This window comes from Triticum urartu, chromosome 2 (assembly GCF_003073215.2).
Source record: "Triticum urartu cultivar G1812 chromosome 2, Tu2.1, whole genome shotgun sequence".
NCBI lineage: Eukaryota > Viridiplantae > Streptophyta > Magnoliopsida > Poales > Poaceae > Triticum > Triticum urartu.
Window position 1 is genome coordinate 416,127,811 of NC_053023.1, and position 23,418 is coordinate 416,151,228.

At 46.2% G+C, this 23,418-nt stretch overlaps 1 protein-coding gene across 1 annotated transcript; it reads right to left on the reverse strand.

Annotated features, from left to right (window-relative positions):
- Positions 1-3,348: 3,348 nt before the first annotated feature.
- Positions 3,349-6,858, reverse strand: LOC125541608. Its single transcript, XM_048704971.1, has 3 exons — positions 6,461-6,858; positions 5,167-5,240; positions 3,349-3,569 (listed from the first exon to the last, which is right to left on the reverse strand). Exons 1-3 carry the CDS (start codon positions 6,841-6,843, stop codon positions 3,481-3,483), a joined length of 546 nt encoding a protein of 181 aa, XP_048560928.1. The 5' UTR covers positions 6,844-6,858; the 3' UTR covers positions 3,349-3,480.
- Positions 6,859-23,418: the final 16,560 nt, after the last annotated feature.

The following is a 23,418-nucleotide window of genomic DNA, read 5'->3' on the forward strand; positions in this document are numbered from 1 at the left end:
CGGAAAAGAAACATGGTAATGGCACGAATCCTCGTCGAATTCCCACTTGAGTTCGGTATTGTCACCTACACTGGTATCCTCGGCACCAACAACAGTTTGGAAGTATCCGTGAGTCACGAGGACTCTGCAATCTCACACCCACGAGATCAAGACTATTTAAGCTTATGGGTAGGAGAAGGTAGTGAGGTGGAGCTGCAACAAGCACTAAGCATATATGATGGCTAACATACGCAAATAAGAGCGAGAAGAGAAGCAGCGCACGGTCGAGAAGCTAGAAGTGATCGAGAAGTGATCCTGAAGCTACTTACGTTCAAGCATAACACAAGACCGTGTTCACTTCCTGGACTCCGCCGAAAAGAGACCATCATAGCTACACACACGGTTGATTCATTTTAATTAAGTTAAGAGTCAAGTTCTCTACAACCGGATATTAACAAATTCCTATCTGCCACATAACAACGGGCACGGCTCTCGAAATTTTATACCTTGCAGGGGTGTCCCAACTTAGCCCATCACAAGCTCTCACGGTCAACGAAGGATATTCCTTCTCCCGGGAAGACCCGATCAGTCTCAGAATCCCGGTTACAAGACATTTCGACAATGGTAAAACAAGACCAGCAAAGCTGCCCGATGTGCCGACAAATCCGGATAGGAGTCGCACGTATCTCATTCTCAGGGCACACTGGATAAGACAAGCTACGAGTAAAACCAACCCTTAAGTTGCCCCGAGGTGGCCCCGCAGGCTGCCCGTTTCGGACCAACACTCAGAGGAGCACTAGCCCGGGGGAATTTAAAATAAATATGACCCTTGAGCCTGTAGAACCCAAGGGAAAGGTATATGGTGGTAGGTAGGCAAATGGTAAAACCAAGGTTGGGCCTTGCTGGAGGAGTTTTATTCAAGACGAACTGTCAAGGGGTTCCCATAACACCCAACCGCGTAAGGAACGCAAAAATCAAAGAACATAACACCGGTATGACGGAAACTAGGGTGGCAAGAGTGGAACAAAACACCAGGCAAAGGGCCAAGCCTTCCACCCTTTACCAAGTATATAGATGCATTAAAGTAAATAAGATATAATAATGATATCCCAACAATATCCATGTTCCAACATGGAACAAACTTCAACTTCACGTGCAACTAGCAACGCTATAAGAGGGGCTGAGCAAAAGCAGTAATATAGCCAAACAACGGTTTGCATAGGAAGGTGGGTTAGAGGCTTGACATGGCAATATGGGAGGCATGATATAACAAGTGGTAGGTAACACGACATAGCGATAGAGCGAACAACTAGCAAGCAAAGATAAAAGTGATTTCGAGGGTATATTCATCTTGACTGCAAAGTTCTCAAAGTTGTCGAAAGCTTGATCCTTGTTAGCGTACTCATCAGGTTCCTTGGTCACGTACTCATCTCCCGACTCTACCCAAGGCAAGAACACAAGCAATGGAACAACAATCAATCACGGTGCAATGCACAAGCAACATGATGCAATACATGGCATGATATGCAATGCATATGCGAGCTCCGGAAGGGAAATAATGATCAAGCCATCAACTTGGCAAACCATGTATGCCGCTGGAAAGATGAGGTGATTTCGGTCGAAATCGATATAAAGATCACCGGAAATGGATGCACGGTTTGCAAAAGGCAAGCAAAACAAGAATAACAAAATTCTGCGATTAACAGCATGATGCCACCTAGAATGCAAAACAAGAAACTAAGCTACTGCACTCCAACATATCAACAAAGCATATGGCAGTGAAGTACAAGAGATTCTTGACAGAACATGAGCACTGAGCTATGGCTAGATCACATAAGAAAAGGCTCAAACAAGCATGGCAAAAGTGCAAAAGTTATCCGGCATAACCTCTCATTTACTTCTCGCTTTTGACAAAGTTGTAGTGTAGAAATTTTTATCCGGCATAACACCAGTAGAGTATGACCCATAGAAATTTTTGGGTTCACACAAATTAGGGAAAGCATTAGTTCAACTCATCGGGGCATCTTAGGTACATTTGCAAAAACTTCAGAGGAAATTAACTCAAGCTCGGAAACAGAGCATGGTATACAAAAATAGGGGATACAATTTACCAAAGGCATTATGTATCAAGGAAGAATTTACAAGGTGATTAAATATGAAGGACACTGTCGGATAGAACCCACAAAGGACCTGGTGGTTCACAAGGGATCTCATATGAGCATCGGTACCCAACCAGAAGAAGAAAGAATGCAAGGATATCAAATTATAGAAACAACTGACTAATTGAAAGATCGAATGCAAAGGGAATTATGATTTCCCAAATGGGGGATCAAAAGAAGAGGCTCTGATCAAAGACAATTAAGTAGAATAGACATAGATCGACAATCAATCAAGGTTTGATTTGCCGAACACCAGCTCATGTCCGGGGTGACATCTGAGCCGAAAGGAAGAGTTCTAATTAGGACTGATGATCGCGAGTATTCACAAACAAATCGAATCAAATGCTTGAAATTATGATGACAAAGGATGCTAATGAGTATTGCTAGACATATGGAAGTAACCATAATGCAAGCAGATAAGTATTAGCAGCGCAATAGTTGGAGAGGATTATTGAAAGATCGGATAGTACTTCAAAGTATCTTGTGAATCACTTGATCAACTAGGAATGAACAAATCCTCGAAAAGTGTGAGGAATTATTCATAGGGGTATTTATGCGGCAAAGAACTGTAGGGTGGTAAGCATAAAAGATTCTCGGAACATCAGAGTATTTCAGGACATCTTGTAATAAGAAGAGCAACTGGTGATGAAGGTATGAACGACAATGTAGGTAGTTACCCATAAGGATTTATCGATGGTAGGGATCGCAACGGCGAAGGGCACATGGGTCTCGGGAAAACATCGGAGAGTACCTTCGGAATCTTCTGATGACGCAGGCCATCATCTGGAATGAAGGGGCTCTTCGGGAGGAAGTAATTACGAGAACCTAGAGTTAGAGTTAGCAAAATCATTTAACCCGAATAGAAGAGAGATCAGATTCCCAGAGTATAGACGAGGAGTAAAAGATCCTAATACCACCCAATGGCGACCTGGGCCCATGGGCCACACAGCCATGTTAGTAAATTTTTTGCAATGTCTAGACTCCACTTCGGCCAAGGAGTTTGGAAGGGGGACTCCTACAGGCAGTCGGCTCTGATACCAACTTGTGACGCCCCCGATTTGACCGTACACTAATCATACACCGAAATGTGTGCGATCAAGATCAAGGACTCACGGGTAGATATCACAACACAACTGTAGACACAAATTAAAATAATACAAGCTTTATATTACAAGCCAGGAGCCTCGAGGGCTCGAATACATAAGCTCAAATACGCAAGAGTCAACGGAAGCAACAATATCTGAGTACAGACATAAGTTAAACAAGTTTTCCTTAAGAAGGCTAGCACAAAAACAACATCGATCGAAAAGGCAAGGTCTCCTGCCTGGGAGCCTCCGAACTACTAGCCGTCGGTTGTCTTCACGTAGTAGTAGGCACCCTTGGGATAGTAGTAGTCATCAGAGGCGTCGTCTGGCTCCTGTGATCCATCATCTGGTCGCAACAATCGGGTACGGGAGAAAAAGAGGTAGCAAAGCAACCGTGAGTACTCATCCAAAGTACTCGCAAGACTTACATCAAAACTAAACTAAGTATGCATCTGTATCAAAGGAATGGGTTGTATTTGTGGACTAAGCTGCAGAATGCCAGAAGAGAAGGGGAAAGCCTAGCCTATCGAAGACTAGCATCTTCAAGCATATAGAAGAGTACAGATCAACATAATGTAAAGTAGTGGTAGTGTTATCAACCTCGGCCAGAGATCCTTTCTCGACTCCCTGCGAGAAAGCAATCCCAGAGCCATACTATCCATTTCTCATATCCATGTCTCATCTCAAGTATCCAATTCTAGTTGTATCGATCGGGATACAACTCCAAGTGTCCGCTACCGTAGGACAGGCTATCGATAGATGTTTTCTTCCCTGCAGAAGTGCACCAACTTACCCACCACGCTCGATTAACTCCGGCCGGACACACTTTCTTGAGTCATGCCCGGCCTCGGCCAAACAATACACCGCAACCCGACCTAGGCTTAATAGAGAGGTCAACACGCCGGACTAAGCCTATGGCCCAGGGGTCATGGGCCATCTCCCCAGGAACTCCTACACGTTGCGTGGGCGGCCGGTGAGCAGACCTAGCTACCTCCTTCAACAAGGAAGGAGCTTACGCAGTCCAACCCGGTGCGCGCCGCTCAATCGCTGATGTCTATTAAGCTTCGGCTGATGCATACGACGCAGAACGCCCATACAATGCCCACGTGATGGTTAGTGCTATCAGGCTAGAGGCCCCTCGGATCAAATATCCAAACCGTACTGGATTAGGAGCATGCGGTAACGAGCAGAGACTCACGATCGATGTGACCCCGTTGCCCCGTCTTGAGTACTTGCGGCAAGGGCTAAGAATGCCCGACCACGCCTCGTAAGTATCTCACGGACACCTTCCATGTCAACCCGACTCCACATCACTCGCTATTAAGCTCGCGCGGGTACCCCTCAGGGCCGACCTGTCTTTAGTAACATGGCTCAGTGTAAAGTCATAGTAACCATAGTAACTATGTGTCTAACACCAAAGAGAAAACCCGAGGAATCACCCCCGTTTAATTCCACTCGATGTTGTCATCAAGATGAACGTAAGAGGATCCACCCTTGAGGTTCAGGTTTGATGGGTTGCACGACAGAGCCGTAATGGAAGTGGTTAAGGAGGAAATCACCCTCGATGACCTCGACCGTATAGCTACACTACGGAGATCTCATCAGGAGTGATGTAAAAGGTTCCACCCTTGGCACACGATGGTAACTCTGCAGAGTCATACAACTAGGGGGGGTGATGTGCGGTGTCGAGGCCTGGACGTCGATCACGTTGATCGAGTCATCGAACATAAAACAAGGCAACTGGGACAAGGTGGGGGTCACTGATGGATCTCTAACCAACCTATACTAAGCAGTTTAGGATAAGCAGGTAAGGTATGAAAGCAGGTAACAAAAACAGGCTATGCATTAGAGTAGGATCATACATAAAACAGTAGCAGTTCTAATGCAAGCATGAAAGGGAAAGAAATGGGCGATATCAGAATGCTCAAGGGGGGTTTGCTTGCCTGGAAGCTCTATAGACAGATACGGACCCTCGGCAGTGAAGTAGTCGATCACTGGATCACAGCGGTCTCGGGGTCTACCGGAAAAGAAGTAACGAAGGGAGAACACAATAAATAACAGAGCAATCGAAAGCATCACAAAGCAAGACATGGCAATATGCAGTGCTAGGCATGACCCAACGCAGTGCTACACATTGCAGACGACGCAGGGAAAATAACCGGGTATATTTTCCCGGGTCTAAGCATTTATCGGACAGATGGTCCGGAGGGGACGATTCCAAGTTCATCATGCTAGAGGCATGTGACAGATGAACGGATTGCATATTTGGGTTTGTTGGACTTTTCTGAGCAATTTTCATATATAAAATAGTTTCATTCGAGGTACGAATTAATTTTTATTGTTTTTTTAAGTTTTAATGAATTTCTGGAATTCCTGAAATTAATATTAATTCCGAAATTACTTGAATACATGCTCAGTGCACAGAGGAATTCCTACCCAGAGTGTATGACAAGTGAGACCGGTCAAAGTCAACATAGTCAAAGTTGATTGGGTTAAATAGTGAGGAGTGTTAGGGGCCCACATGCCAGGATTTTAACAATTTCCAATGGATTTACTTAAACTAATTAGAGGGGTCCCACATGTCATTTGCTATAGATTAAATTAGCACTAATTTAGTCCGAAACTTAGGCCCTAGCTAATTGGGCTCACAAGCCGGCCACTGTGTGGCTGTGCATCACGCACAAGCACAAATAGGCTTACGGCCATGGCTAGCAAAAGGCAGCGGCATCAGGTAAATATAATAGCAGCAACTAAGCAATGACCAGTAACAAGAGCAGCAGAAGCAAGTAGCGGCAGCAGAAGCAAGTAGCAGCAGCGACGGCAGCCGCAAGTACAGCAGGCAGAGCAGCGCATTAGCGCCGAGCAGGGGCGCGGCAACACGCGAAGCAGCAACGGAGCAAGGTAGAAGGAAAACACATCAGCAGTCTAGAGTAGCAGCGGGCAGTAGCATCAACAGCAGCAATAGTGCAAGAGCAGCAGCAACGGAGTGAGGCCATGGCGCGCAGGTGCGCATGACAGGAGCAGTGGCGGGACGCGGCGCGGTCAGGGGCGCGCACGCTGTAGGGCACGGCCAAGCACGGGCAACGGGAGGCCGGGGTGCAAGCTAGGCACGGTGAGCGCGGGCTATCCGGCCGCAGCCACGACAATCTTTGGCCATGGCGGACGGAGCTCATGGGGCAGCGCTAGGGCGGTGAATAAGCAACATGGAGAAGGGGGGTTTTTAGGATAGGAGCTCACCGCGGTTCCAGGGGCGAGCTCGAGGAGGCCTGGGGTGCAGTGACGGTGACGAATCTGTCGATGGTGTCGCGGTGCCCGAAGGTTGTAGATGATGTCGATCCTTGTGCTGTGGTGGTCTCCTGCTCGATCTGGTACCCAGAACGGACGAAGACAACCACGTCAGACCTCCTGGATGTGCTCCCGTGCACCAGAGACGTCGACGGCCGCGGGATCGATGGCGACGCGCTCAGAGACCGCACTCGGGTGAACGAGACAGAGGAGGAGAGGGTGATAGCGGCGCGAGGGAAAGGAAGTGGGGGTGCTAGGGTTCCGGGGTCGAGGGGTGTGCTCTTAACCATCAGGGAGGACCGTGCGATGGTCGGCGCGTGGCCAATCCCCACCATGGACGATGCTCAGGCGACCAGCTCGCCTTCTGTGAACAGGATGATGAGGGAGGGGAAGTTGGGCCTCAGGCGCTGTGCACTTGTGGCCCAAGTGCACAGTGGCCTTTTTGTTTTCTTTTCTAAATTTATATATTTATTTCACCACTGTTTTCTATTTAAACGCTACAGTTAATGAACTTAGGTAATCTTGAAATCTGGCACATAATTCAAGGACAACATCGTGGTGTTGCATAAAAAGTTTTAGAGCCAATGGAATTGTTCAAACATTTTTAGCAATTGAATAGGTCAATTAATATGTTGTTATACCACTTTATATTTTCCTAGGAATTAAGTGGTGAGTCAAATGATGTTGGTTTCTACATGATAATTAGCAAGTGAATATTTTAACCCAACGAACATTTTTGTCTGCATGTTTGACAATTTGAATTTGGACTTTAAGTTGAATTTGAATTCGACTGATGCCTTGGATCATATGAGGATTAGCAACAGTAAGAGTGATACCTGGCATCATTTGCATGAGAATACTATAGTTTAATTACCCGGGCGTCACACATGGAGGCACAATATATAACACACAACTAACAAGCCCTACACTCCAACTGTATCCATCCTTCAACACATAACAAAGAAACCTTGGGAAATCATGTACCTCAACCTTCGAAAAGCATCCGTTATACGAGTTATGGTAATACTCCCAAACTCCCGCCCCAGTATTGAGTGGCATCGAGGTTATCTCATTAACAACTTCATAAAAGAGATTTTCGATGTCGGCGAACTCAGGTATTCCATAACTGCAACGATAAAATTGTGACGACAACACCTCGGAGCTCAACTCCCCGGGAAACTGCCACAACCCCTAAATGTCATGAGGCACCAAGAACAATGTTCTCGTCACAAGAATATCGGAACTATTCCAAGAAACCCGCGTGATCCTAAAAAAATTCGTGAAATTTCAGGAGAGGAAATTCAAAACATCTACGTCAGGAGACCTTACCAGAGCGACGAAGGGACTGAGGAGTAAAAAGAATCCTACTTTCCGATATATATAATCCTAAGACTCAAAACATTTTGTTCTAGACTCAACAACGTCAGCGATTCGATCAAGCAGGGGGCTCCTAAGTCGGGGATGGCTCTGATTACCAACTTGTAACGCCCACGATGCGGTTGTATCTCCCACGTGTCGAGGCACGACTTAGAGGCATAACTGCATGGTGGTTTTGTCGCAAGAGGGGTAATGTTCACAAAATCCCATGTACTGAATAAGAAAGGGAAAAAGAGTTGGCTTACAATCGCCACTTCACACAAATAACTAGTTAAACATACATCATCCAGAGTACAATCAAGGTCTGACTACGGAACCAAAATAGAAGAAGACAACCCCAAATGCTAAATCCCGATCGTCCCAACTGGGCTCCACTACTGATCATCAGGAAACGAAACATAGTAACGACCAAGGTCCTCGTTGAACTCCCACTTGAGTTCGGTAGCATCACCTGCACTGGTATCATCGGCACCTGCAACTATTTTGGAAGTATCCTTGAGTCACGAGGACTCAGCAATCTCACACCCGCGAGATCAAGACTATTTAAGCTTATGGGTAGGATAAGGTAATGAGGTGGAGTTGCAGCAAGCGCTAAGAAAATATGGTGGCTAACATACGCAGATAAGAGTAATATGAGAAGCTACGCAATGGTCGTGAAGCTAGAAGTGATCAAGAAGTGATCCTGAAACTACTTACGCACAAACATAACTCAAACCGTGTTCACTTCCTAGACTCCGCCGAAAAGAGACCATCACGGCTACACACGCGGTTGATTCATTTTAATTACATCAAGTGTTAAGTTCTCTACAACCGGATATTAATAAATTCCCATCTGCCACATAACCGTGGGCACGGCCCTCGAAAGATTATACCCTACAGGGGTGTCCCAACTTAGCCCATCACAAGCTCTCACGATCAACGAAGTATATTCCTTCTCCCAGAAAGACCCGATCAGTCTCGGAATCCCGGTTACAAGACATTTCGACAATGGTAAAACAAGATCAGCAAAGCCACCCGAATGTGCCGACAAATCCTGATAGGAGCTGCACATATCTCGTTCTCAAGGCACACCGGATGAGCAATCCATACAACTAAAACCAGCCCTCAAGTTCTCCCGAGGTGGCGCTGCAAAGGGCTCTTGTTTGGACCAACACTCAGAGGAGCACTGGCCCGGGGGGGTTCAAATAAAGATGACCCTCGGGTCTGCAGAACCCAAGAGAAAAGGCTTAGGTAGGCAAATGTAAAACCAAGGTTGATCCTTGTTGGAGGAGTTTTATTCAAAGCGAACTGTCAAGGGGGTCCCATAACCCCAACCGCGTAAGGAACGCAAAATCAAGGAACATAACACCGGTATGACGCAAACTTGGGCGGCAAGAGTGGAACAAAACACCAAGCAAAAGGCCGACCCTTCCACCCTTTACCAAGTATATATATGCATTAATTAAGATAAGAGATATTGTGATATCCCAACATAAACATGTTCCAACATGGAGCAATCTTCAACTTCACCTGCAAGTAACAACGCCATAAGAGGGGCTGAGCAAAAGCGGTTCCTTAGCCAAACAACGGTTTCTAGGAAGGTGGGTTAGAGGCTTGACATGGCAATATGGGAGGCATGATATAACAAGTGGTAGGTAGCGCGACATAGTGTTAGAGCGAACAACAAGCAAGCAAAGATAGAAGTGATATCGAGGGTGTGGTCATCTTGCCTGCAAAGTTCTTTGAGTTGTCGAAAGCTTGATCCTCGTTAGCGTACTCAACATGTTCCTCATTCACGTACTCGTCTCCTGGCTCTACCCAAAGCAAGAACACAAGCAATGGAACAACAATCAATCACTGTGCAATGCACAAGCAACATGATGCAATACATGGCATGATATGTAAGATATGATATGCAATGCATATGCGTGCTCCGGAAGGGAAAGAATGATCAATACATCAACTTGTCATAACAAGTATGCCGCTGGAAAGATGAGGTGATTTCGGTTGAAATTGATACAAGGATCACCGAAAATGGGTGCACGGTTTGCAAATGACAAGTAAAACAAGTATGATGCAAATCTGCGATTAACAGCATGATAGAACTTAGAATGCAACAAGAAACTAAGCTACTGCACCCCCAACATAGCAACAAAGCACATGATAGTAAAGTACACATGAAGCTCTACAAAACATGAACACTAAGCTACAGCTAGAACACACTAGAACCTGTTCAAACAAGCATGGCAAAAGTGCAAAAGATATCAGCTTCACAGACGTAGTGAAAATACTAACATGTCAAGAACAACATCAGGAAGGAAAGTTTAGAGCAAGCAAACAACATGCTACAGGAACATATCATGGCAATTAAAGGAATGACATGATTCTACTAAAGGCATAGAACAAAAGTCCCTTACTGAACATGTGCCAAAAAGGCACAGAAGATATGATGGCACCCATGTAAACATAGCAAGTTTTATTAACAGTTTTAGACTTAGTGAAAAACAGAGCATGGCAAAACAGATTAAGATAGCAACTTGGCATGCTTGTTCCACTCATCACAGGGCACTAAAAGACATGGAATAAATACTAGCATGTAGTAGGCATGAAAATGAAGCTAACCATGTGCCAAACACCTTCATAGCATGATTGAAATAAATCACACAAAAATGACAAAACAACATCATGATGTAAAATGCCATGTTCATGAACTTGCTCAAATGCAGAAACTAATGCCACCACTGGATTGGTGGGATTTTTCTACGCCAAAAAACATATATAATATGTTGGGGTTGCTGTAGAAAAATCCCCACAAAAGCTATAAGTCAAAAACTGCCTAAAATGGAAACATAGTCATATCCCAAATTTGGCATATACCGAATCTGGAATAAAACAGAAATGGGGCAAAAGCTATGTGTACCCGGGCGGTACCCGGCGGTTAGGCTGACCGCTGGGCCCCTGGGCCACGCGTCTAGGTGAGAGGGTGTGTGTGCGTGAGAGCATGACAGTTGGGGCTTGGTCCCTGACTCGCTGACCAGTGGGTCCAGCTTGGGGCCCACATGGTGGGTGACGCAAGCGCATACGAGCAGGGGAAAAACAGTGGAGGGGTCGGTGGCGACAGAGCGCGGCGGAGGCCTCACCGGAGTTGCTCTGGTGGCCAAGCGGAGTGGCGGAAGGGTGCGGCGGAATCGCCAGGGGATCCTGCACACGCGCATGACAAGAACATCGCCGTACGATGACGAGAGCGACACCGGCGACGAGGTGATAGAGACGGCGATGGCGGAGACGCAAACGGAGCGGCGAACACCTATGCGAGCTGCTGAGGGCGCGGATCGGCCCTACTCTAAGCGGCGAACACGACGGACACACGCAGACGATCAGCGGGGACGGAGCACTCACAGGAGACGAGGTCCGATGGCGGCGGCTCAGGCGGACGGCACGGGGATAGCTAGAGCATGCAATAGAGGGGGAGAAAGGTGCAGGTCTTCTCAGGAGCTTACCACGAGCACGTGGGTGTGCTCGGTTGGACGAGGGGAGGTCGGAGGCGAGCATGACAACGATCGAACACCTACGGGCACCGCGGGGAAGAAGAGGAAGGAGTCAACGGCGTCTTGGGGTCCTGCGGCGAAGTAGCGGACGTCGAGGACGTAGATGACGTCGGGGAATCAGACGGACACGATCGCCGGGGTGGAGGTGGCCAAAGAGCTCACCGACGACGAGGTCGTGCACCCGGACACGCTCAGGCACGACGGAGTCCGGCGGATCTGGTGGTCTAAACACCCGGCGGCGGCGGGGGAAGGAAGAGGGGAACCCTAGGAAGCGTTTGGGCAAGGAAAGGGGGTAAGTAGGGGGCTAGGGTGAACGGGGTGAACTCGCGTGCGCTCAGCCGCGGCCATGTGCGTGCCCGCGAGGGGGGACCGAGGAGGAAGAAGGTGGGTGAGGGGTGTAGCCAAGGTCGCTGGCGAGTGGGGCCGGCTTGGCCACGTGGACGCGCGATAGCGGGGGCGAGCAGGTGCATGGGTGAGAAAAGGAGAGAGGGTCGCTGCACTCGGGCTGGACCTGGGCTGCGGCTGCGGTTGGCGCCAACTGGGCCGGCCTGGGAGGCCGAGGCCGAGGTGGCGTTGCTGCTGCTGCTTTGCCTTTTTCCATTTTCTTCAGACAGAAAACAAAAAGGAAAGCACAGAGGGATTGGGAAAGTGTTTGAGAGATATAACAATATCCTCAGGATCCTGAAATTGTGTAGTAATTAATAAAATTGATTTGGTAATTTTTAAAGGTAGAAAAATATTCCAAGTTTGAATTAGGTTCAAACTTGAAGCATTTTTTATCCCAACCAAACCAAGTCCAATTTGGGTGAAACTTGGCAAAGAGGTGAGTGGCATGATGCTTGAATTGTGAGGAAGAGATGGGCATTTAAGGAGGAGTGAAAATGGCACTTGCCAAAAGAAGAAAGAGAAGGAGGGGAGGGGTGATGCAAGGGGGAAATATGATGATGCCTTGACTCACCACATAACATGTCACAATGCAATATGCTACACATGAAGATGCACATGATGATATGAGATGAGATGCATGACATGAAGAAAATGCAAAACGAAATACAAAAACCCAACCACAAAGGAAAAATATCATAACTTAAAGCCGAAAATGGCAAGAGTCGGAGTTACAAATATGGCAAGTTACATCCGGGGTGTTACACTCAATGTTTGCGGCCGAGTGACGGTGGCAGGGTGTTTGAAATTCATTCCCGTTTCTTGCATGGGACCTATGCATGCAACCAAGGACACATATTTGATTTTTCATCCAGTTTATATGCACTGGAGAATGTGCATGTAGTTCAAATATGAATTATGCACATAAAATACCTGGAAAACCCAGTTAATATATAAAAATGTCCAAACGAACCCCGAAAATTCCAAAATTGAACACAACACTCCTGATGTTCTATGTTGACACTCGAAATATTTTGAAAGCAATAAGAGGCAATGAATATCGTTTCGTCCCCGAAGGTGGCACATTCCCTACCGAAACCATCATGCTTGTTGTGAGAAGCTCTGGTTTGCGAGAAGCTTATACCCAAACCTGCCCCAAATTGGATTTTTTTTACCACGGCATGTTGATGCCGCTCCGTGATAGCATGCCAAGTTTCATGAATTTCAAACGAGTTTTGGATTTACTAGAATTTAAAAATCATGTATCTCAATGTTTGCGGCTGAGTGACGGTGGCAGGGTGTGTGACATTCATTCCCATTTCTTGCATGGGACCTAAGCATGCAACCAAGCACACATATTTGATTTTTCAACCGATTTATATGCACTGGAGCATGTGCATGTAGTTCAGATTAGAATTATGCACTTGAAATGCCTGCAAAACCAAGTTAATGTATAAAAACTTCCAAACGAACCCTGAATAATTCCATTTTTGACGACACACCTATAGTTGCATGTTCACTGCAGATAAAAGTTCAAGAAATTCAAACACCATCCATTATGGCTGTGACCCCATTACGTAATTCAAATCAAGACGATAAATCAAGTAGATTGCACACAATTTATTATCACCAACTGTGTGAGATGTAGCACAAAATATCTTGGAGCACCGGCGGTGTATAGTATGCCTATGGCTTACGCGAGAAGGTGCGTTGGCTACAGTCCACAACCGGCGTGTCAAGCACACTAGCTCACTCCCAAAATATCATTTCACTGTTCATTCATCGTCGATGAAAGATGGATTTGTGGACCCACGTCATGAGGGAAACTTCGGCGGCCCACTCCGGCGAGAGTGCGACTGCAGCCGCCAGGCGCGTGCTAATAAGCTCATGAGGGTGACCGTAGTCTGCCTCCAGGCGACCAAGGCAGCCCAAATGGCCGTTGTTGCTTCTCAGGCGGCGACAGTAGCATCTGCCTCAGGGATAGCAACCGGCGAGAGCAGCACAACAGCTGTCCGTTCTGCAGCAGCGGCCTTAGCCCTGATGGAGGCCACCCACTACCATGTCGAGGCTGTCCACGCCCAGCTCATGGCGGTCACCACGCAAATCAAACGAAGCTTCTTTGACAACAGTTGGCAACCCACGGCTGAAGAGTTGGCAATCACCGAGAGAGTTCGAGCAGCCGTCCATTCCTGCGCGGCATACCTTGCCACGATGGAGCCCGCCAGAGCCCAGATCGCGACTGCCCACGCCTTGTTCGTGGTGGCCTATTCCAAAGATATGGTGGACGCAGATGGCGAGATGCTTGCCGAGTATGGTGCAATTGATGCCATGGAGCCCCTTCCCTAGGAGACCGTCGGGCGCGAGCTAGACATGGAGGCCGCGGCGGAGATCAACGAGCACCAGCCGTAGTAGTACTCTTTGTTTTGTTTAATTTAGAGCGCCTATCTTTAATTTGTTAGAGTAATGTCTAGGTCAGCTAGTTCTGTTTAATTGCTAAACTTGCTCGATTAAGAAGTTAGTCTCCTTTGTGTACCCAAATTATGCAATGACGTGGATGACCACTGTAACCAGGGAAATTCAAACAAATTTTTTTGACGTTCAAACTCGACACACACGGGTTAAGCTATCTAAATCGTTTGTGATGTTCACATATCGTACACAGTTCTGAATAAGGGACCGTGTCTGATGACACTTTACGTTCCAGTTTTTTTGTTGAAGCGATTCCAATTTTTCGGCTTCCTCGAAAATATCTACCTCCCCGCCCCCCTTACCAAAATCCACATTTCCCCTGTTTACGCCTTCCTTTCCAAGTTGAAACCTTCACTCCTTGTTTGCAGCACCGCCTCCTCACCGGCGACCCTCCTCCACGTTGCTTGGCCTCGCCTATCCAGGCAGGTAATCCACACCCGACCCCCATCCTCCTTCTCCTTCCTCATCCCACATGTCCCGACCACCGGCGCGACACCTTCCACCCAAATCACCGACCCGTCCACCAAATAAGCGCCACCCTAATCCATGGTGCACGAAGTATAGCCAGGATCCCAAGGACCATTGGCAGTGGAGAAGCAAATCGTGGCCGCATGCACGGATGAGGTCGCGATGGCTGCCATTCGTGTCGACCCCCAGATCTTGGAGGAGCACCTTGCCGCCGAGGCCACCGTCGACACCTTGCGCGCCGACGACGCAACGCGGTTGGCTGTTTGGTTCAATTCTGCAATGCGATGTTCAATTGTTGTGGGTGCATTCTTTTATTGTATACCATGTGAGAAATAAATCTAATTTGGCTGTACTAAATACATGAGAAGCAAATACAATTGCTATATTTCCATGTTGTTAAGCATGCTTGGTTTGGTTAACTGCCTGATCTTCTATTAGGAGTATGTTATATTGTGTAATGTGGTGCTCAGTTAACGTTTGGTTCATTTGTTGTGGTGTTTAGTTAACTGTTTTGTTTGGTTCAGTTCTGCCATGCGATGCTCAATAGTTGTGGGTGCATTCTATTATTGTATACCATGTGAGGAATAAATTGAATTTGGTTGTAGTAAATACATGACAAAAAATACAATTGCTATATTTCCAAGTTATTAAGCATGCTTGGTTTGGTTAACTGTCTGATATTCTATTAGGAGTATGTTATATTGTGCAATATGGTGCTCAGTTAATGTTTGGTTCATTTGTTGTGGTGTTTAGCTAAATGCTTGGTTCAATTCTACACTGCGATGTCTAATTGTCGTGGGTAGAATTTTTTATTGTTGTGCATGTGAGGAATAAATCGAATTTGGCTGCACTTAATACATGAGAAACATATACAAGTGCTATATTTCCTAGTTCTTAATCATGCTTGGTTTGGATAAATGGGTTTTCCATGTGGCTTGAATTAATCTGATGAATTTGCAATGTGCTTATTTTTCATCAACATATTTTACTGATAGCATGTGAACTCTTACTTAACGTGACGACTAACTACGTTATATGTGTTGCAGGGAAACAATCGGAAGCACTGAGGTTTACAATTGAGGTTAGCACGTGCATGGTTCGTTGTCTAATAACATATCATTGGGCAATTGCAGGAACCATTCTAATATTTAGGTTTTTAACAATTTGGTCTTGCACATGTAGGTCCTTCTGTCAGAGGTTTTGACCCACTGTTCGACCCTTTTTGCATATGGGGAAATGAGTTGTCCATGAATATCAGTCAAGTCAAGAAACTCAGAAAGATCGTAAGGATAAAGAAATTAGTGGCAAAAAACAACAAGATCTTTGTCTGCACAATGAAGAAGACAACAGTTCACTACATGATGGTACTAACTATTATACCTTGCCTTTTTTATTCCTCTGCCCCATTTCCAATATAGAGAAGATATTTATGCACATCCTTGTTTTCAGGCCTTTCCAAAGCAGTTCACTGATGATTACCTCTCAAACCACCAGTATGGTCAGGAGGTGACGAAGGTATTCATACAACACCCATGGTTCAAAATTGAAGTGTTCCTGAAGAGGACGAATGTGTAACACCCCGGATGTAACTTTCCCAATTTGTACTCCAACTCTTGCCGTTTCCGGCGTTAAGTTATTTTATTTTTCTCGGGTTCGGGTCTTTATCTCCGTGTGTTGTTGTCATTGTCATGCATCTCATATCATGTCATCATGTGCAGTGCATTTGCATACATGTTCGTCTCTTGCATTCGAGCATTTTCCCCGTTGTCCGTTTTGCATTCCGGCGCTTCGTTCTCCTCCAGTGGTCATTTCTAGCTTTCTTTCGTGTGTGGGGACTAAACATTTCCGGATTAGACCGAGACTTGCCAAGCGGCCTTGGTTTACTACCGGTAGACCGCCTGTCAAGTTTCGTATCATTTGGACTTCGTTTGATACTCCAACGGTTAACCGAGGGACCGAAAAGGCCTCGTGTGTGTTGCAGCCCAACACCCCTCCAATTTGGCCCAAAAACCCACCTAACTTTGCTCCATCATCTAGAGCGTTCGATCACGATCGCGTGGCCGAAAACCGCACCTCATTTGGACTCTCCTAGCTCCCTCTACCTATAAAACTAGCCCCTCCTCCGAAATTCCGGATCCCCCTCTCCCCGAAACCCTAAATCCCAGATCCGCGCCGGCCGGACACGTCCGTCCCCGGCCGGACGCGTCCGCTCCGCCGCCCGCACCCACTCCCAGGCCGCCACGTGTCCCGCCGCCGGCCCGGGAGGCCCGTACCCGGCCCCCGCGGGCCCATCCGCCGCCCCGCGCCTTCCTGCTCCCCGCCGCCGCGCGCCGCCTCCTCCTCCGAGCCGCAGCCGCAGCCGCTGGCGCGCGCCGCCGCCGCCTCCGCCCGCCGGCGCCGCCACCGCGCCGCGCCGCCGTGCCCGCCGCCGCCTCACGCCGGCCCGGCCCCGCGCCGCCAAGCCGCCGCCCGGCCGGCCTCGCCGGAGCAGCCGCCATCCTCATATCGGTGTTATGTTCTCGGATTTTGCGTTCCTTACGCGGTTGGGTTATAATGGGAACCCCATGATAGTTCGCCTTGATTAAAGCTTTTCTAGCAATGCCCAACATTGGTTTTACCATTTGCCACCTAGCCTTTGCTTTCCCTTGGGTTCTGCAGACTCAAGGGTCATCTTGTTTTAACCCCCCCGGGCCAGTGCTCCTCTGAGTGTTGGTCCAACCGAGCGATGTCCGGGGCTACCAGAGGCAACTCTGGGCTGGCCTACCTGACGTCTTGCTCATCTGAGTGTGCCCTGATAACGAGATATGTGCAGCTCCTATCGGGATTTGTCGGCACATTCAGGCGGTGTTGCTGGTCTTGTTTTAACATGTCGAAGTGTCTTGAATTAGCGAGATACCGAGTCTGATCGGAACGTCTTGGGAGGAGGTCTATTCCTTCGTTGACCGTGAGAGCTTGTCATGGGCTAAGTTGGGACTCCCCTGCAGGGATTTGAACTTTCGAAAGACGTGCCCGCGGTTATGGGCAGATGGGAATTTGTTAATGTCCGGTTGTAGATAACTTGAACCTTAATTTAATTAAAATGAATCAATTGAGTGTGTTACCGTGATGGCCTCTTCTCGGCGGAGTCCGGAAACGGACACGGTGTTGGAGTAATGTTTGCGCAGGTTGTTCTCTAGTTTCTCTCTCGCGCTTTGCCTCCTCTTCTCGCCCGCTTTTGCGAATAAGTTAGCCACCATATTTTGCTAGTCGCTTGCTGCAGCTCCACACATTTACCTTGCCTTACCTATAAGCTTAAATAGTCTTGATCGCGAGGGTGCGAGATTGCTGAGTCCCTATGGCTCACAGATTACTATTACACCAGATGCAGGGCCTGATGATTTCGCTCCAGCAGACGCGTATGAGCTCAAGTGGGAGTTCGACGAAGACTCTCAACGATTCTATGTTTCCTTTCCCGATGATCAATAGTGGTGCCTAGTTGGGGGTGATTGGGACCGTGTCGCATGTTGGGTTATCTTTTATTTCGGTGCCGTAGTCGGGACATGAGTGTTTGGATGATGTAATGTTATTTATGTACTTGAATTACGTGGCGAGTGTAAGCCAACTATGTTATCTCCCCTTTTATGATTTATATTACATGGGATGTTGTGAAGATTGCCTTACTTGCGACATATGCCTTCAATGCGATTATGCCTCTAAGTCGTGCCTCGACACGTGGGAGATATAGTCGCATCGAGGGTGTTACAGAAGGATGGACGGTCAATCATCCACAGGCACTGGCCTAAAGTTACAAAGACCTTCAACATCAATGAAGGCTCAATATTTGCCTTCTGCTTATGCAGTTTTCCAGATGAGATACATCTGTCTATGTACCGTCTATGATGCTAATTTCGAAAGGTTATAGGTGTTGCATGTGAAACTTGGTCTTGGTGTAGTTGTGTAATGGGGTAGCTGAGTGCTGAAGCTATATGATGTTGTACTCTGATGTATTTCAATTATGAAAATGAAATATATTGTGTGCTTAATATGAAATGTCAATTAGATTAATAAATGGATTATGAATAATCAGCTACTTAGCCTGATAATTGTTTTTTTATTGCAAACGGTTATTGAGAAAACACCATGTGCGATGCATTCAATAACGCACACAGTTTCTAGGAATAAATCATGTTAGATTAATGAACAAACACACACGACATCCTCATGAAAACGGTTTGCGTTAGGCCACCTAGCGCAAACGTTTACCACATAAAAACCATGTGTGATGGACAACCCTTGACACACAGTTTCTTCTAGGCACCATGTGTGATGAATTCAATAACGCAAATGGTAAAATTGTTAATACCGTGTGCAATGGAAACGCTATCACAAATGATTTAACCGGGAAAATTGTGTGTGATGTACTTGCGAACAGAAACATTTTCCTTGGAGCGACTGTGTGGGATGTATATACGAACGGAAACGTTTAGTGCTGGCTGACTGTGTGGGATGTACTTACGACCGGAAATGATTTCTCCTATATAATTGTATTTTTTAGCACTACTATACGTATTTCTATATTTGAGTGCTCGCCGGTCGCACACGACCTCATTTTGCCGAGCGTGTGTGCCAGGAGGGCATATCCCCGACGGTTTTCTGGGTCGTGTGGGAAGGACCCCCCTATCGCCCACACTCACTTGGCGACGGTTCCAAATGCAGTTGCGGAAAGGGGTTAAAAACCATTTGTTTAGCACCTCGCTATACTAGTGTAGAGCCATGGTTTGGGATTGTCAGTGGTTTGGGCCACTAACATGTGGGCTTCACCCATTAGACGGTATCCATGGAGCTATTGTTCTCAAAAAAAATTAACCGCAAGCTACGTAAACCCATGGATAATATTACCACCTTAGCTATACATGGTCTTGACTAATTCGAGTTGGGATGGCCTCCTCATCTCACATTCTAATAGCATGTGTTCCTATACTCAATTTTCTCATATTTTTGGGTTAACTATTGCTTATTAATTAGTGTTTTCTCAACAGATGTCTTGGCTATGAAGAGTTCAAGCAAATATCTTAAAGAGGTATGGTTTACAACACAACTTCATGTTTTTGCAAGATCAATGCGAAAAGGCACCACGTCTTCTCCCAATGTGGGTGGGAGAAAGATCGCAAAGAGAAGGGATAACCCTAGGGGCTATAGGATGAAAGCCAAAAATAGAAGAGAGCAAGTTTAGAAAGTCTAGGATTAGTTGGAGTCTAGAGGGAGTGAATAGACTACTGAAAACTATCGTGTCACAACCAAGAGGACTTTACAAATGTTATTTCTTAGCAAATTATAAGTGTCAGAGTTGCTTCTCACAGATCCCTCTAAAGGGCACTCTGGCCAGCCAACTAGATCAGATGGGAGACAGGGGAGAGAGTTGACCCAGGTTCAGGCCCTCACGGAGGATGTAAAACCCTACTTCCTGCTTGGTTGTATGGATTGACTATCAGGGTTACAAAGATGATCGAAGGATTCAGTATCAACTCTAGGGTTTTTTATCGACTAGCTACCCCCGACATGTATGGGTGTCGGGGTCTAGGGTTACATGATCCTAGTCAGTTAGGATTGCGGAGGGGGGTCCTTCCAGACGATGGCTTCTTTCTCGTGTACTCCAAGGCCTCTAAGCCCTTATCTTGAAGAACATTGGCAAGGAAGAGAGGTAGTCATTAATAAGGCGGACCCTGCCGACGGACGAATTATAACGAACCCTCCAAGGCATAACTCTGTTCCCAACCTTGAGAACAGCGAAAGCAAAATCCTTATAATACAATTTGAAAGGAGAAATAGGGAGCCCGAGATATTTGAAGGGGAAAGAGCCCAGGTTGCAGTTCAGTAGAGTAGCCACCGTACATGCCTCATCATCCAAAGCACCAGTCATAATAACCTTGCTCTTTCGAAAATTAATCTTAAGGCTAGACATGGCCTCCAAGCAAACTAGGAGGACACATAATTGTTTTCGACCATAATTATAGTATCATCAACATATTGTAGATGAAAGATGCTAGAAGGGATAAGGTGTGAGATAACTAGTGAGATATTTCCGGCAGTCGTAGCATGATTTAAGATACACGAGAATGCATCCGCAACAAAATTGAAGAATGAGGGGGGAAATAGGGTCGCCCAGTCTAAACCCATGCCACACTACAAAAAAACACATCTGTGATGATACGTGTTTGTCACAATAGGTCACATTTTCTGTCATGCATGTACATCCGTGACGATTATATGACAGAATAAAGATAGTCATACTTATGTTGTGGTAGAAGTGTTCCATGACAATACTCAAATTATCATCACGGAAGTGTCCACTTCCATGATGATAGATGATGCATCATGGAAGTGTTTTCATTAAGGGTAACCGACACGTGGCATCCACCGTAACGGTCACTGTTAAGCTATCGGGTTCCTGCCTGGATTCGATAACCCGTTAACAGCCCGGACCAATGGCAATTTTCCATGTGTAAAATTCTTATTGGCCAAAGGAACCACATGTCAGCTCGGCGTTGGGACAGATCGTCCATTCAACTGATGAGGCGCACCTATGGTATGTTGACACGTGGCACAACCCAATAGTGGCCCATTTAGGTTAAAAAGGCTAGCTCAGTCAAAGTTACCTGGCTAGCCCATTAACGGTTGGCTTGCAGATGACCCATTTGCAATTAAGTCCCATAGGAATAGTGTCAAATCAGCCCATCACCAGCCCATTTTGGATTTCTCATCATTGCGACCCATGGTCACTTCTGGCCTGTTAATAGTCCACTAAGTATTTGGACGCAATTACGACCCGACGTGTTTCTGGCTTGTTAAAGGTCCTGCTACATTTGGGCCAATTTATTGCCCAATGAAACTTTCAGCCCATAAAAAGAACATGATGGAATTGGGCCATTTTCGGCTAGGTTGAACTTTTGGCCTGTGAGCGGCGCACTCCAGATTTGGGCCACTCCCAGCCCATTCTGTTTTTTGGCCTATTAACGGCTGACGAAACCCATGGGCCATATGTGGTCCGACATCACATCGCGCCTATTAACTGCACATATTCTCGATGACACAAACCCAGCCCGCCCGCACTTCCGGCCTGTTAAAGGCCCGTGTAGTAGGTCTGCGCAATTACGAGCCGTCTGACTTTTGGCATGTTAAGGACCCGCCATGTAAATGGGCCATCATGGGCTGGGATACATTTCGGACTGCTAATGACCAGTGGGCTATTTGGCACATTTTAGGCCCAATCATGTTTCGGCCTACTACAAGCCCTGGGTATATTCTGGACCAATTAAGGCCCAATCTGAGTTTCGGCCTGTTAAAGGCCCCTGTTATTTATGGGCCAAATTAGGCCCAGAAGATATTTAGACATGTTAATGGCCCATTATTACTATGGGACCATATTATGTTTAGGCCTGTTAACGGCCCACTATGGCCACGGGCCTACCAACAATTTTAAGAAGTTTACGCTGATTTATGCCCAGTTATTTTCTGTGGGATACATGCCGATTACGGCCCATAATTGTTTTTAGCCCAATTCGAATTGTGGATTGGAGGAATATTGGCCCGTTGGGCTCCTATGATGCTTTCGGCCGAAAGGAGAAGGATGATGCCGAATACATTACTAAGAATAAACCTACACTATACAAAATAGCTTGATAATTCCTACGGCCTTTGGCAACACGATAAATGTTGTATCACAACAAAAAAAATTATAGACATACAACAAAATTCCTATTGGCATAAAAGTTTACAGTCCTTGCAGATAAATAGACCATCATATGTATAGAAGTAGATATCATTTGACCCGAGTGGTAATGTTTTAGCCTGTAGAATCTGATGGAGCAGCATGACCTTCCCCCTTTTCCGCCATTTCTCTTGAACAACAAAGAAAATGTTTGTAGTCCAGTTTCAAAACCATTCATATCGTGATGACATTTGTCAACCACTATTCTTGTTTCAAAAATGACCTCCATTAGGGATTGGACTTGTGTGTGGAGCACAAATATATCAGTCTATCTAGCCAAAAGATTTTGTTCAATGGGCGATTTTGATGAGGTTACCTTAACCACCAACCTAGAATTACGTCGGAAGGTGCTTTTTGCATGGTTAGTGGAGAGATACTAACGCACTGCAACAAGAGGAGAGATTGTACTTGCGGTAGGCTCGTCACCTTCAAGAGGTTGTGGCTATTCAATCCTTTGCTCCATAGCTTGCTGAAAGCTTGAATTTGTAGATTAGTGTACTAGATAAGTTACTAATGAGACAAAAACAAACAAAATAGCTTTCATGTTTATACATAACTTATTTTGGTGAACCACTATAATACATTAGCATGTATTTTAGTGCTAACTACATAATAAAATTATTTTCGGAACATATGTCCATATAGCATGCCTAATGTACTATCTATTTCCTCACATTTATTGACATCTAAAGATAAAGATACATGGTTTAAAATAGAATGAACATACTATGACATCATTCATATCACGGGAAAACAGATATCAAACAAACAAGCTATTGTATCATTGTTTGGGCATGTGAACATCACAACTAGATTACAAATCACGACCAAAAGAATATCCTTCCTCTCTTTTAAATTGTGTAAGGTGAAATGATACGTTAAGACAACTGTGTATAAAAGTGAACAGAGTAACCGACATTGACTGCAAACCAAGCAGT

Coding starts and splice junctions, on each gene's coding strand:
- LOC125541608 (XM_048704971.1), bottom strand. CDS start 6,843: ATGGTGGGGATTGGCCACGCGCCGACCATCGCACGGTCCTCCCTGATG. Junction 5,241..6,460: donor AGCTCGCCCCTGGAACCGCG/GTGAGCTCCTAT, acceptor CTTTTCCGGTAG/ACCCCGAGACCGCTGTGATC. Junction 3,570..5,166: donor TCTGTCTATAGAGCTTCCAG/GCAAGCAAACCC, acceptor TGTTGCGACCAG/ATGATGGATCACAGGAGCCA.